Source organism: Capsella rubella, unplaced genomic scaffold, assembly GCF_000375325.1.
Source record: "Capsella rubella cultivar Monte Gargano unplaced genomic scaffold, Caprub1_0 scaffold_4, whole genome shotgun sequence".
NCBI lineage: Eukaryota > Viridiplantae > Streptophyta > Magnoliopsida > Brassicales > Brassicaceae > Capsella > Capsella rubella.
In genome coordinates, this window is record NW_006238920.1 from 1,813,135 (window position 1) to 1,824,893 (window position 11,759).

The 11,759-nt window shown below is 35.3% G+C and overlaps 1 protein-coding gene and 1 long non-coding RNA gene across 18 annotated transcripts; both read right to left on the minus strand.

The window, feature by feature from the left end:
- Positions 1 to 1,812: 1,812 nt before the first annotated feature.
- Positions 1,813 to 8,842, minus strand: LOC111831255. Of its 17 annotated transcripts, none has more exons than XR_002834496.1 (22): positions 8,707 to 8,842; positions 8,471 to 8,520; positions 8,211 to 8,274; positions 7,554 to 7,583; positions 7,377 to 7,455; positions 6,977 to 7,171; positions 6,846 to 6,913; positions 6,572 to 6,740; positions 6,127 to 6,273; positions 5,912 to 5,996; positions 5,748 to 5,814; positions 5,631 to 5,670; positions 5,490 to 5,551; positions 5,371 to 5,399; positions 5,182 to 5,208; positions 4,903 to 4,959; positions 4,608 to 4,631; positions 4,130 to 4,512; positions 3,898 to 3,999; positions 3,580 to 3,715; positions 3,272 to 3,328; positions 2,007 to 2,200 (listed from the first exon to the last, which is right to left on the minus strand). It is a non-coding gene; the product is annotated as an uncharacterized LOC111831255 (long non-coding RNA). The 17 variants fall into 17 exon arrangements; XR_002834495.1 differs by having other exon boundaries at positions 5,631 to 5,674; XR_002834492.1 differs by having other exon boundaries at positions 4,130 to 4,202; positions 4,296 to 4,354; positions 4,457 to 4,512; positions 5,631 to 5,996.
- Positions 8,843 to 9,591: 749 nt separating this feature from the next.
- On the minus strand, positions 9,592 to 11,518 carry LOC17888250 (putative F-box/LRR-repeat protein At5g54820). Its single transcript, XM_023784803.1, is given in 3 exon segments — positions 9,592 to 10,036; positions 10,127 to 10,300; positions 10,563 to 11,518. Coding segments are annotated over 3 exon segments (1,416 nt in total). The 5' UTR covers positions 11,511 to 11,518; the 3' UTR covers positions 9,592 to 9,742.
- Between the last annotated feature and the right edge of the window lie 241 nt (positions 11,519 to 11,759).

Consider the following 11,759-nt stretch of genomic DNA (forward strand, 5'->3'; position numbering starts at 1 on the left):
TCGTATCACGTAAGATGATTTGGTTGAGGATTTGATTCTTTTGGTTCGACCAATACATAAAAACATCCACCATTTCTCATATTTGTTTTTCTTATCTCCACATAATATCATATTCCCTAAAAATCCACACCTAATCTTATCATGCTTTTAACAAAAAAAATGTAATCATATTGTCAGTGCAAAATAAAATATATCATCTAGTATTATTGTGTCATATCATATGCATTCTGAGTCAACCTGTTCTACTTGTGAGTTGTTTGTTTTATCCGAGGATCAAAGTTTTGAAACTAGGGGGAGAATTTTTTCGGAGGTTATTTCTAAAAGAGTTAGTAGATTTCAAAAGTTTTTGAGATTTCAAAAGTTTTAAAGATTCTCGTAGATTCTAACAAATCTATTTATATGATGGGTTTTTAATATATTTTTTAGCACTAATATTATGATGTTATTTTGTTTTGTTTTGTGTACCAAATTCTTCATTCAAACTAGAAACTAAAAAGTTACAAGAGGATAGGACATATTTAGATACCTCTAAATAGCAAGCTTGGAAATTAAAACACATGAGAAAACAGAAAAACAAACATAGAGACAAAAGCTTAACAAAACTTGATAGAGAACCAAGATAAATGTCGAAGCAAACTAATACGAGCAATCCTATGAGAGAAAACGCAATCCACACTTCTCATGTGACATTAAGACAAACTTCGAGACAACACAAATTGCTCTAGACCAAAAGCAACCTAAGGAGAGGCCATAGAAAGATATGGTTAGCAATCTTCACCAGACTTGGGCGGAGTCCGAACCAATAGTGGTGGTTCTAAACTGATAGCAAGCTGGACATGCTGGAGAAGTATCCAATGCAGACAGGAAAGAGTAGGAGAAGTATCAAGTGCTCTGGTGGGTGGAGAAGCAGACCATGCAGAGATGATTTGAGCAGATCATAAGGACTCTTAAGTGGACGAGAAACACAAGCTGTCCACTAAGGAAAAACAAGTAGTCCAGGCCCAAGAAGTATTGCACCAGGCCCACCAACACTTCAAAATTTGGAGCCTCGTCATTTTCCCTAGTTCAGAAGGGAATGCATTATTATGCCATGTTAGAACGTGAATTTTAACATTTAAGTAGGTAAGGTTGTCTCAAAATGCTTATATTGATAAAGTTCTTGAGAGATTTGGTATGATGGCATATTTTTCTAGTATCGTTCCTCTGCAGAATAGTGACAATCTAAATCTTAAGCAATGTGAGTATATTTTAATATTAGTCGACTATAGTCCAATTTATCGCAACTTTTATCTCTCAAGTTGTTTAGTGATATTTCTCCTCCACCGAAGTAAATAATGAAAAAGATGACTTGGGAAAGCCACCTTTGGACCCTATAAAATGGTAGAGAATCTGGAAAAAAAAATTTGGTCGAAAACCAAAGGTTAAATAAACGAAGACTTTCTACAACAAACTTAAATACATGTATTAAACATTTTAGGCTTTTTCCAAATAAACCATACTTATTGAAAGAACCCATCCCATTTTTTTTTTCTTTTAAACATGCAAACCGGATTGACCCAATTAATTCGAACCAGCTAAACCGACCATAATAATTTAAATCAATTAAACCAAGCAATCTCATTAAAGTAAACCAATAATATTAACCAGCAAAAGACTTTACCAAAAATCCAATAAAACAATTCTATTAAACCAACAAGTTCAACCAAACATTATTCCAAAACATGATCATCCTAACATGTTTCTAAATTCCATTCTAACACCCTAACAAATCCAACAATAATCTAAAACACCAATGAGTGCCTAGATCATCCTCCTCTCCTCGCCATGATTCCACGGATCACACTTTACTTTTACCTGCATCAAAGAAAGAGATGCATAAGTATTTCATAAATACATGTGAGGCAATCATCCCACCACTGGCTATACACACAAGCAGAAATGAACACATTCAAGTATTAACTCAAACAACCACCAATGCAACACAAAACAACACAACATGACCCGCTCTGACGAGCAGTGTCGATCGACACCATCCGCTGGTGTCGCTCGACACTCGCGACCATCCTCGCGAGAAAGAAAGTTGGTGTCGATCCCCTTGGTGTCAAGCGACACCGAAACCCTAACATCGCTCCAGCCGCTTCTCATCGACGAATCCACCAACTCCAGAACTCCATGCCCGATCTATCACCTCCCCAGACTCCTACCAAGACACCATACCACATAGACAAGCATACAAACACAGAAATCAAATATCAGTTAGAGGAAACACTCAAAATATGCATCAAAACTGCTTAGATCAGCCTAGTCATGCACTCACCTTTCAAAAAGACAGAAACAAGAACGAACAGATCACAATAATAGCAACCAAGGACTCTCCTAACACCACAGCTACGAGATCTCTCTTCCCAAGGACAGAAACACCAGGAACAAGCCTCAAAACACTTCTCAAACCTCACAAAACCTCTCTAGAGAACTTAGAAACCTTTTAGAAGAATAAAAGCGGTCCCCTCTCAACAAAACACGACTTTTACTCTTTTAAACGTGACTTAGGGTTAAACCCTAACCAAAACCACACAATTTTGCAATTAAAAAAATCGATCCAACAAACCGAAACACGCTGGTGACACCCCCAAAACGGGTCACGGGCGTTACACTTATTAATAATTATGGCCTAAGAGAACTCCTTAGAAATGTAGTAGTCATTATTTAATACTCCCTTCGTTTCTTAATAGTTGTCGTTTAAAGATTTTTACAAAAATTATCGATCAAGACATTAAAACAGTTGGGATAAAACTAGAATTTTTACCAAACATCTACAAAAAAATATCTAAATCGTATTTAACTATTTAGCTACTAAGCTCATAACACAAAAATCCATTGAACAAGGAGAAATAACTATAAAACTGAATGATAATACGTAAGGTCTCATCTATGGATTACTAGGATTGTCCATTTGGATTACTTTAATTTGTAAGAGATTAGGAGTTTTATGTGTTTATTTCTTACTTGGTTTTAGGTTGGATCTTATTATCAATTAGGCGTAGTTATAAATATGATGTTCAGTTATTTTAAAAAAAAATAATAATAAAGAAGATGAGAGTTCATATAAAAACTTATCCCTGTCTTTTCTTAAAAATAAAGATGGAGTTTAGAGATTTCAGATTTGTCATTTAATTTACCGTGACGTCTAAGTTTCGTTGTCGCTGCAACATTTAGCCCATATATAAGAAGTAAAAGATATAGATATAGAAGGGAGTGTATATTAATGTACCTGAATCATCACAAGATGGTTTTAAGGGTTGTTACAAGGCAAGAGATTATTAACATCCTGCAACACAAGCAAAAGATTTTTGTGCAATTAAGTAACGCTTCATTGTATTTGGCTGGATCTTGTCCTTCATATAATTTTATCTTTTGGGAACCAATAAAACTCAAGGCCTCTAGGTTCAATGTTGAATTTCTTGCAAAACGTTACTTTCAGACATAGTCACACAATATTGCCCGACTATAAAACAATGTGTGGAAGGACATATAATTTAGAAAAGATGGAGAGGAGCATATAAGCTTAGAACGACCAACCTTATATGCAAGCATGTCAAGAAAAGTCTTCATCTTAATGGAATACCATTTTGGAAACTGATCAAGAAACCAAGAGAAGCAAAATCATATCTCACAAATAACCAAACTGCTCAAAGGAAGCCGAGCATTATCAACCCTGTAAGTGTAATATCCATCAATAACAAGAAAAAAACAAGAACAGGTTCTCAGGGTGAAAAGAACAACCGCAAAAGATTTAAGATTGATTGGTCATTGGATCTGACATTGAGCTACCTTTCTCTGTCTCGTAAAGAAATTTTTCTTACTACTGGCTAAAGGCATGTGAGGTAAGTTACTAACCTTAATGATTTTTTTTTTCGGTTTTCTCTTCAGCCTTTTACATCCTTCCATATATATCACCTTATTCAAATAATATGCAAACATGTCTACCTTTGTCTAAAACTGCATACAAATAGTTAAGTTACAAAAGATTTGAAATTGATTGGTCATTCAATCAGATATTGAGATCTAACTTTGTCTATAACAATGTCTTGTTGTTATTGACTGGCAACATGTGAGGTAAGTTACTAACCTTAGTGACATTGTTGGCTTTCTTTTCCTTAACAATCCGGAGAGATTCTTTATCCTCTTCTTCTAAGTTATATCTCCATGTTCAATAATATGCAAACAAGTTTGATATTTGTTTATCAACTTTTCATTGCTTCAAAAAATTGATATGGGACAAGAACTTTTCTTACTGATCCTTCTGTTCTACTGAAAAGTTCATCTATTCTTCTTCATTATTCATCTTTGCAACCTGTACTCACAATTCTTCCGCACAAATTAGCTTCAAGAGTTCAAATTACTATAATAACTTAATCTCAAATTCTCGTAAAGCAGCACTCCTCTCGTAATTAACCTTTTTCAAGTGTTGACTTCAACTCATAGATCTTTGGCTTTACCTCAGTGGACACACTGCCAGAAAGATATACATGGAATAAGGATTTAGATACGATTCAATTGTCAAACTAACTATACTCACAGAGCATTAGAACCATGGAGTTTATTACATCTTCTTGGGCAGAAAAGTGAATCTGCAAATCAAAAGCAGGGATATGGTCACAATCCTTACATACCAAAGTTAAATTATGAATATCAACTGAGTGCTTCAGAGTTAAGATAGAACAACTAAACTCAACAAGCTTCATTTCTAGAATACATTTGTCTAGCTTAGGCCAACTGCTCTGACTTAATATTGATTCTAAGCTTAGTTAAAGACAGTTATACTTTATCTGATTTTGTATAAACACTATGAAATCGCATCAAAGCTGTTGTATATTTTGGGGGAAAACACCGTATTCAAACCTTGTTCCAAAGAATCCATGAGGTAGTCCCGAATCTGGTTGCAACTAAACACAATGTCTCAATCCATGAAAATAAACCATAAAAACCAAATAAGATGACATACATCCATAAACCATTAAAACCAAGACCAGAACATGTCTATAGATTTACCATGCAAAAATGTTCCACAAATTTATTTATTGCAAAATCCAGTATAGTCTACAAATGAAATAGTGTACCATCACTGAAATTACCATATGCATCAGAAATAATCACGAGATCAGATAAGTGACAACTTACAAGTGGAGTTCTCTTGTTTTACTCCCACTGCTTATAGATTTCAGAAAATGAATGATAAGCTTTAATAACAAAACAACATTGTAAATGGCAGATAGATTAGCTAATTTGTGGTAGATCATGCTATAATGTAATCAAACATTCATTTCAAACTACAAAATAAAAGAGAATAAAAGGTTCATGTTCCTTTACCTTTTAGTGTCATATGAAGAGACACTAATCTTTCATTCACCAGAGACACCTCGATAATTTTCATTATGTCATATAAAAAACGAAAGAAAAGAGAGAATATAAGCAAAACTATTACTTACCTGCTTCTTTTTTTTTCCAGTGAATCTTCTAATTGAGGAAGCTCTTCTGTGTAGAATCTCTCCTGATATTACAAGGGAAGGTGTTAAGTTTTGAGTAAATGTTGCCATCTTATTAACAGTGCTCTCATAATGTTTGCTTACTTAGTTGTTCCTTTCACATATAGAGTCTCTCATTGTCCTCCTAACTAAGAAATAGATAGTTACTGCATAAAAAGGAAAGAGAAGACAACTCGAAAACAAAAGATTGAAGAAACATACTTTGGAGAAGGATTCAACTTAAGAAAAAAGAAGATAATGCACAACCATTTCAGCTGTTGCAATAGACCTGAAATAAAAACGTCTAAGAGGTATGTGCTATTATATGGTTCCAGTTAGAGAACACAATAAACCATCAAAACCTCAAGAGACAAACGTGTTTTTACTGATTTCGAATGCTTTTTCCACATATTTGTTTCTTGCTGCAGTTTTTTGTCTTTTCTCTAGAACTTCATCTTTCTTAGCTAGGGACTGCAGTATACAAATGAAATAGAGTGCAATCAGTGGCAGTATACACCAGTACTGACTAACATTACACAAAATTAAATTGCCCTATGACTTAGAAATAATCAAGAGAGCAATAAAACAAATTACAACTTACAAGTGGATTTCTTGGCTGGTTGGATCGCCTTGTTTTTCTCCACGATGAAGTTATTCTAGAAACGTCTAGAACTGCTTACATGCTCTAGAAAATGAATGATGAGCTTTAACTACAACACTTGGCAACTTTTTGATCATTCAGTCAAACCTAACATTGTAAAGAAGCAGATATAGATAAGTTAACTTGTAGTGGATCTTAGTAAAATGCAATTAATCTTTCATTTAAACTATATAGCATAAAGGGACATGTTCGTGAATTTCAAAAGTATTGAAACACTAAAGACCTTTTCACTAGTTTCAAATGAAGAAAAATTATCTATCACTCATCTTAGGCTTTTTTCCTCTAGGAAGGAGCCGAGAAGTTTCCACAATGTTTGCTGAAGTTTCCACAGAATTTGCATACAAAGAAAAGAGAAAGTATGAATAGACGTAAGGTTATTACTTACCTTGAGTGATTCTTCCAACTGAGCAAGCTTTTCTTTGTAGAACCTCTCCTATTCAGGCTTCTTTGTCATCTTATTAACAGTGGTTTCATAAAGGAGTTTGTTGGCTTACTTAGTTGCTCATATCGTATATAGAGCTTCTCCTTGTCCTCCTCAAACTTGGAAATAGAGTCTAGCAAGCAGAATCACATGTTCATTACTTAGCTAATGAATGAAAACTTTGTGGCACCGTACACTAGTAATCTTTAAGGGTGAGAGAGGACAATTGAAAGAATACCTTTTAGTTCATTAATTTGTGATGAAACTCCTCAAACTTGGATAAATTTATCCTACACGATACTCACACTGCAAATATGGATCATGTCAGCTCTTTGTTCCTTTCTAAAGACTACAAAATTTAAGTATCACCTTTTGATCTTTTGTTCAGACCTCCTTTGAAGTCTTTGACTTCCAACAATATCCATACCAGCAAGGCAGTAACATAGCCTTTGTTTCTCAAGTTTTGACTTCACATGGCCAGAAAGATATACAAGAATTAAAGTAAGATTCAGCTGTCACTTACAGAGCATTAGAACCATGGAGTTTGTTTCATCTTCTCTGAATCTGCAGATCAAAAGCAGGATTATTCTTTAAATGATTTCCTGAAACAGTTAGTGACAAAATTCATACTACGAAATACCAAAATTAACTAAGCGCTTCAGATTTGAGGAACAAAATACAGAACTTATTAACTTTCCATATCTATAGAATCTAACTTGTCTGACTTTTATATTGATGACTAAGCCTAGTTAAGACAGTTATACGTTACCTGGTTTGGTATAGAAACTATAACATGGAATCGAACTGCTGTATATTTTGGGGAAAGCACAGTACTCAAACCCTGAAAACTAAAAACCAACAAATAAAATATTTAGAGAGAAGAATGATCGTATAACAGTTGTTCCCACATACACACAAAAGAGTAAATGAGGATGCGGAATTTTACTTGACAGATCACGCTCTCAAGAGTCTCCATCTGTAAAGTATTATTATAACTATCAAAGCAAAATACATAATTTGTTATATGTAAAATTAGACTGAGACAGTTAGTGAGCAAATAAGCACACGCAAGTTAAGGACATGGAAAGTAAATGGTAATGAAACAATGGATGACGAAACAAAAGAAGGAAGCAAGTAGCAATTATGAAAGTGTACAATCAAGAAACAAAGAAACAGAGAATCAAGGAAGAAGATAAAGAATCAGAGAAACAGAGAAGCAAGGAAACAAGGAAGAAGACAAAGTATGAAAGTGTACAATCAAGAAACAAAGAAACAGAAAAGCAAGGAAACAAGGACGACGACAAAGAATCAAAGAAACAGAGAAGCAAGGAAACAAGGAAGAAAACAAAGAAACAGAGAAGCAAGGAAACAAGGAAGAAGACAATGAATCAGAGAAACAGAGAAGCAAAGGAAACAACCAAGAAGACAATGAATCAGAGAAACAGGGAAACAAGGAAACAAGGAATCAAGAATGTATGTATGTAAACAAGTAAATATACAAAGAATCAAAGAAGAAAAGAAATAACAACACGCAAGGAACTAAGGAATGGTGACAAACGAAAATTGAGGAAGCAAAGTAAAATAGTTAACAAAGATCCATAACCTCTGTGTATCCTCCACCACTGTCGCTTCGTTTTAGACCATGAAGCACTTTCTTTCACGTTCATCTTCAAAAGTAATTCAAGATACCAACATAACATGCACAAAGAGATGATGAACAAAATCAATCAGAAGTGTATAAATAGACTAAGAGAAATATATGCCTCTATTCTCAGGTTTGTGCCTCAAAAACCCTAGATCTGTACGATTAGTCAATTCTGCAAACCCTAAAATAAAAAAGAGGATTGGAGGAAGAAACCTAACCAGATCACCACGAGGAAGAAGAACCCAAACATACTGTAACAGTTTCGTGCCTGAATCAAACCAAAACCAAAACCCTAGATCAATTCAAACATATATAAGAACCGATCAAACCTTTGAATTAAAACCGAAAGGTTCAAGTTCATAACGTAAGTAAGCGTAACACTGAAAGAATCACAAAGACTCTTAAGGTTCAAGTTCATAATCTAGGAAGATCAAAGATGATTTACGTTACTTACGAATATGTTCGTTAGGGTTCAATTCCTTCACGATTCAACTTCTGATCTATCTTCACGATTAGAGTTCCTCCTCCGCCGTCTGTCGCCGTGTCGTCGGTTCTTCTTCGTCGACAAGTTCCGTCGTATTCTATATTAGAATCCCACATGACCGTTGCGTTGTGAAGAGACTTGTTTCTCTGAGTCAAAATTGGATACTTTTTTGGATTTAAATAAAGTTTCACGTCCACGAGATATGACCGTTTTTTTTGAAGAGTGATGACGTGTCGTTACTTAAAGTAAACCACAAAAACATGTTAAACCAAACCAATCTTCGGTTAAATTAAAAGTCATACATAACCGATACTTTCTTTCTACGGTTGTGTAATAAAAGTCAATCATGTTCATTTATTTCACAGTGCGTCTTACTCAAGTCAAGAAGATGACTGGGTTTGTTACAAAACACTTCTCAAACGCATTTCCAGGTAACCATTTAGCTAACATAACATCTAGATTTTGGATAATGTAAATTCTGGTTACCTAAACTTAGCCATAATTCATTTTTTCGCGAATAAAATTTAAACTCTTTAGCAACGTACTTAGTCCTATCAATAAGCAAACAAATGGTGAAGGGGCGACGTATAAAACAGGGACGCAAGGCTCTGTTTTTGACTTGACGGAAGATGGTAGAGTGAGAACAGAGAGATATGGTGAAACGCAAGAGAAGATGGAGTGTAGAGAGGTCGGGATCGATTCCAAGAAGCGATACAAAGCTCTTGTTGGGAAGTTAAGACTTCCTCTTTTTGGTTTTTTAATAAATGCAAATCAATGTATCTTACAAGATGTTCGCAACCTCTAATTATAGAGATGCGATAGACTCTAAACGATAAAAGCCAAATGCAACAAAGATTATCCAAAATCCGAACAAATTAAGAAGAAAAGAAAGCAAAACACCTAATAACTTGATGGGCAAGAAAGCACTCGATAAGGCCCATCAAGAAAAAGCAAACAAACTCCACTGGTGAACAAACTTTTTTGAAAAGGTCTAACTTGTCAAGCATCATGCACAAAGAACTTGTACATGCTTCGAAATGCTTTGTAGGATCTTCGCTTTGGCAGATAGTACCGTCGCTTCACCTTCCTCCATCCCATCCGGCACATACAACTCCACCCTTTTCAGCACACCTCTAGGCTCACCGCCCTCACGAATCAAATACCTCAGTATATTCAACTCATTCACAGTACCACCAAAGTTCCTAACCACCACGAGCTTTAGTGACCTCCTTAGACACCTATAAGTCACGTCTTCCATCCAAAATGTATCTGGATTGATGCCACCATAGTTCAGAACCTTCTACAAAATAAATAAACAACATTAATCATGTGCTTTATTAAATAAACGTTACTATACTCTTTTGATAAATTGCATATATAGAAATTATACCGGGACAGGGTTTGGAGGAAGGATTTCTAAAGTTAGAGTCTCCAAGTTAGGGCAGTTCCTTAAAAGCATCTTAATTCCAATAAATTCCTTCGTATGCATCTTTGTTCTCAAGACCAAATGTTGTGTTTCTGCAGGTTGGAGGTAATAGTCTGGTTCGTGACATTCCGGAATAGCCTTTCATAAGAAAAGAACAAACATGTTTTAAAATATCAATAACACATCATAACAACCTGAATTTGCATAGTAGAGCTCAAGCATAGGTAACTATTAGTGGGTAAATAGTTCAAATATTCACAACTACATATCTTCAACATATTTTCTCTTCACTAGACAACAACAACAACAACTACTAGTACTACCATATCGCAAAGAATTTTAAATATTCGAAGGAACCTTAAACGAACATATAACTTACAATAAAACACTTAAAACATACCTGAAGGACATAAGGACACACAGTCAAGGTCTGAGCAGCCTTAAAATCATTGAGGTAACTAGAGATAACTTCACCTTTTGCTTCTGTTGCTAGACTTGGTTTGTCGTACACAGGCTCTGCCCCAAAATCTAAATAGACATTTCTAATTATGATCGCAGGCATTATTTCGAAGACCATCTTAGTAACTTCGCCTGAGAACTTGAAGCTGTGTATATTGGGAAGCTCAAGCAAGAAAAACACAAAACGGTTGGAATCCTCAATGACTAGCTCTCTTAACTGCCTGGCTATCAAAGTGGCCTTCAAGCCCAAACATTTGCCCCAACATTGTTTGATACTTAGACTATATAGTGGAGGGTGATTGGATACGTAAGCGTAGAGGTTTTTAAAATCCATCCAACCAATGGATAGGCTTCGTAACAATCCCATGGTTGTGAGTTTGGATGGATCAAACTCACAACAGTAAAGTGTTAGTGACTCAAGGCTTGTTAGACTGTAAAAACTTTCTGGCAAAGGAAAAAAGTAATGAAGTTTTGATACATCACCGTGGCCTCTCCACGCAGGGTTCGAAAAATCAAGAACTAACTTCTTCACACGCTTGGAGACCGCGAATTCGATTAGAGCCTCGATGGCATTCGTGAAACCCACCGGATTAGAGAAACATAACTCGATACTTTCCACAGCTTGGTGATGAGGAACTCTAGAGATCCATTTATTGATGAAGCGGAAAAAGGCAACTCATGCGTCGTATCTTGAGAACCGATCGGTGATAGAACGGCTCACGTACTCGGATTCCTTGAAGGAAATGTTCTTTTGCTCATGGCAGAGATACCTCCACCTCCTGGAGATACCACTGGTTCTTACACATTCCTTGAACGACAAGTAAGAGATTATCGTAAGTAAAAGAACGTCGGGAAGACAATGGAACATGTCTTGTTCATTTGGATTCATTGTAAGAGAAATTGTGGTGAGTTTCGGAAGAAGAGATGTGTGTTGTGAAATGATCCAAATGGCTTGAACCTGATAGAGCCTGTGTTAGCTTCTCTATATAATCTTTGTAAAGGGTCTTTGATATTTTTCTTTTTTTGATATGGAATGTTTTTTATAAAGGGAGAGAGACGTGTTGAATAAAAATTTTACATGTGTCTTAGTAACTCTGAATTAAAGGGTGAAGATAAAAATCTCAAAAAAGGAAGATAA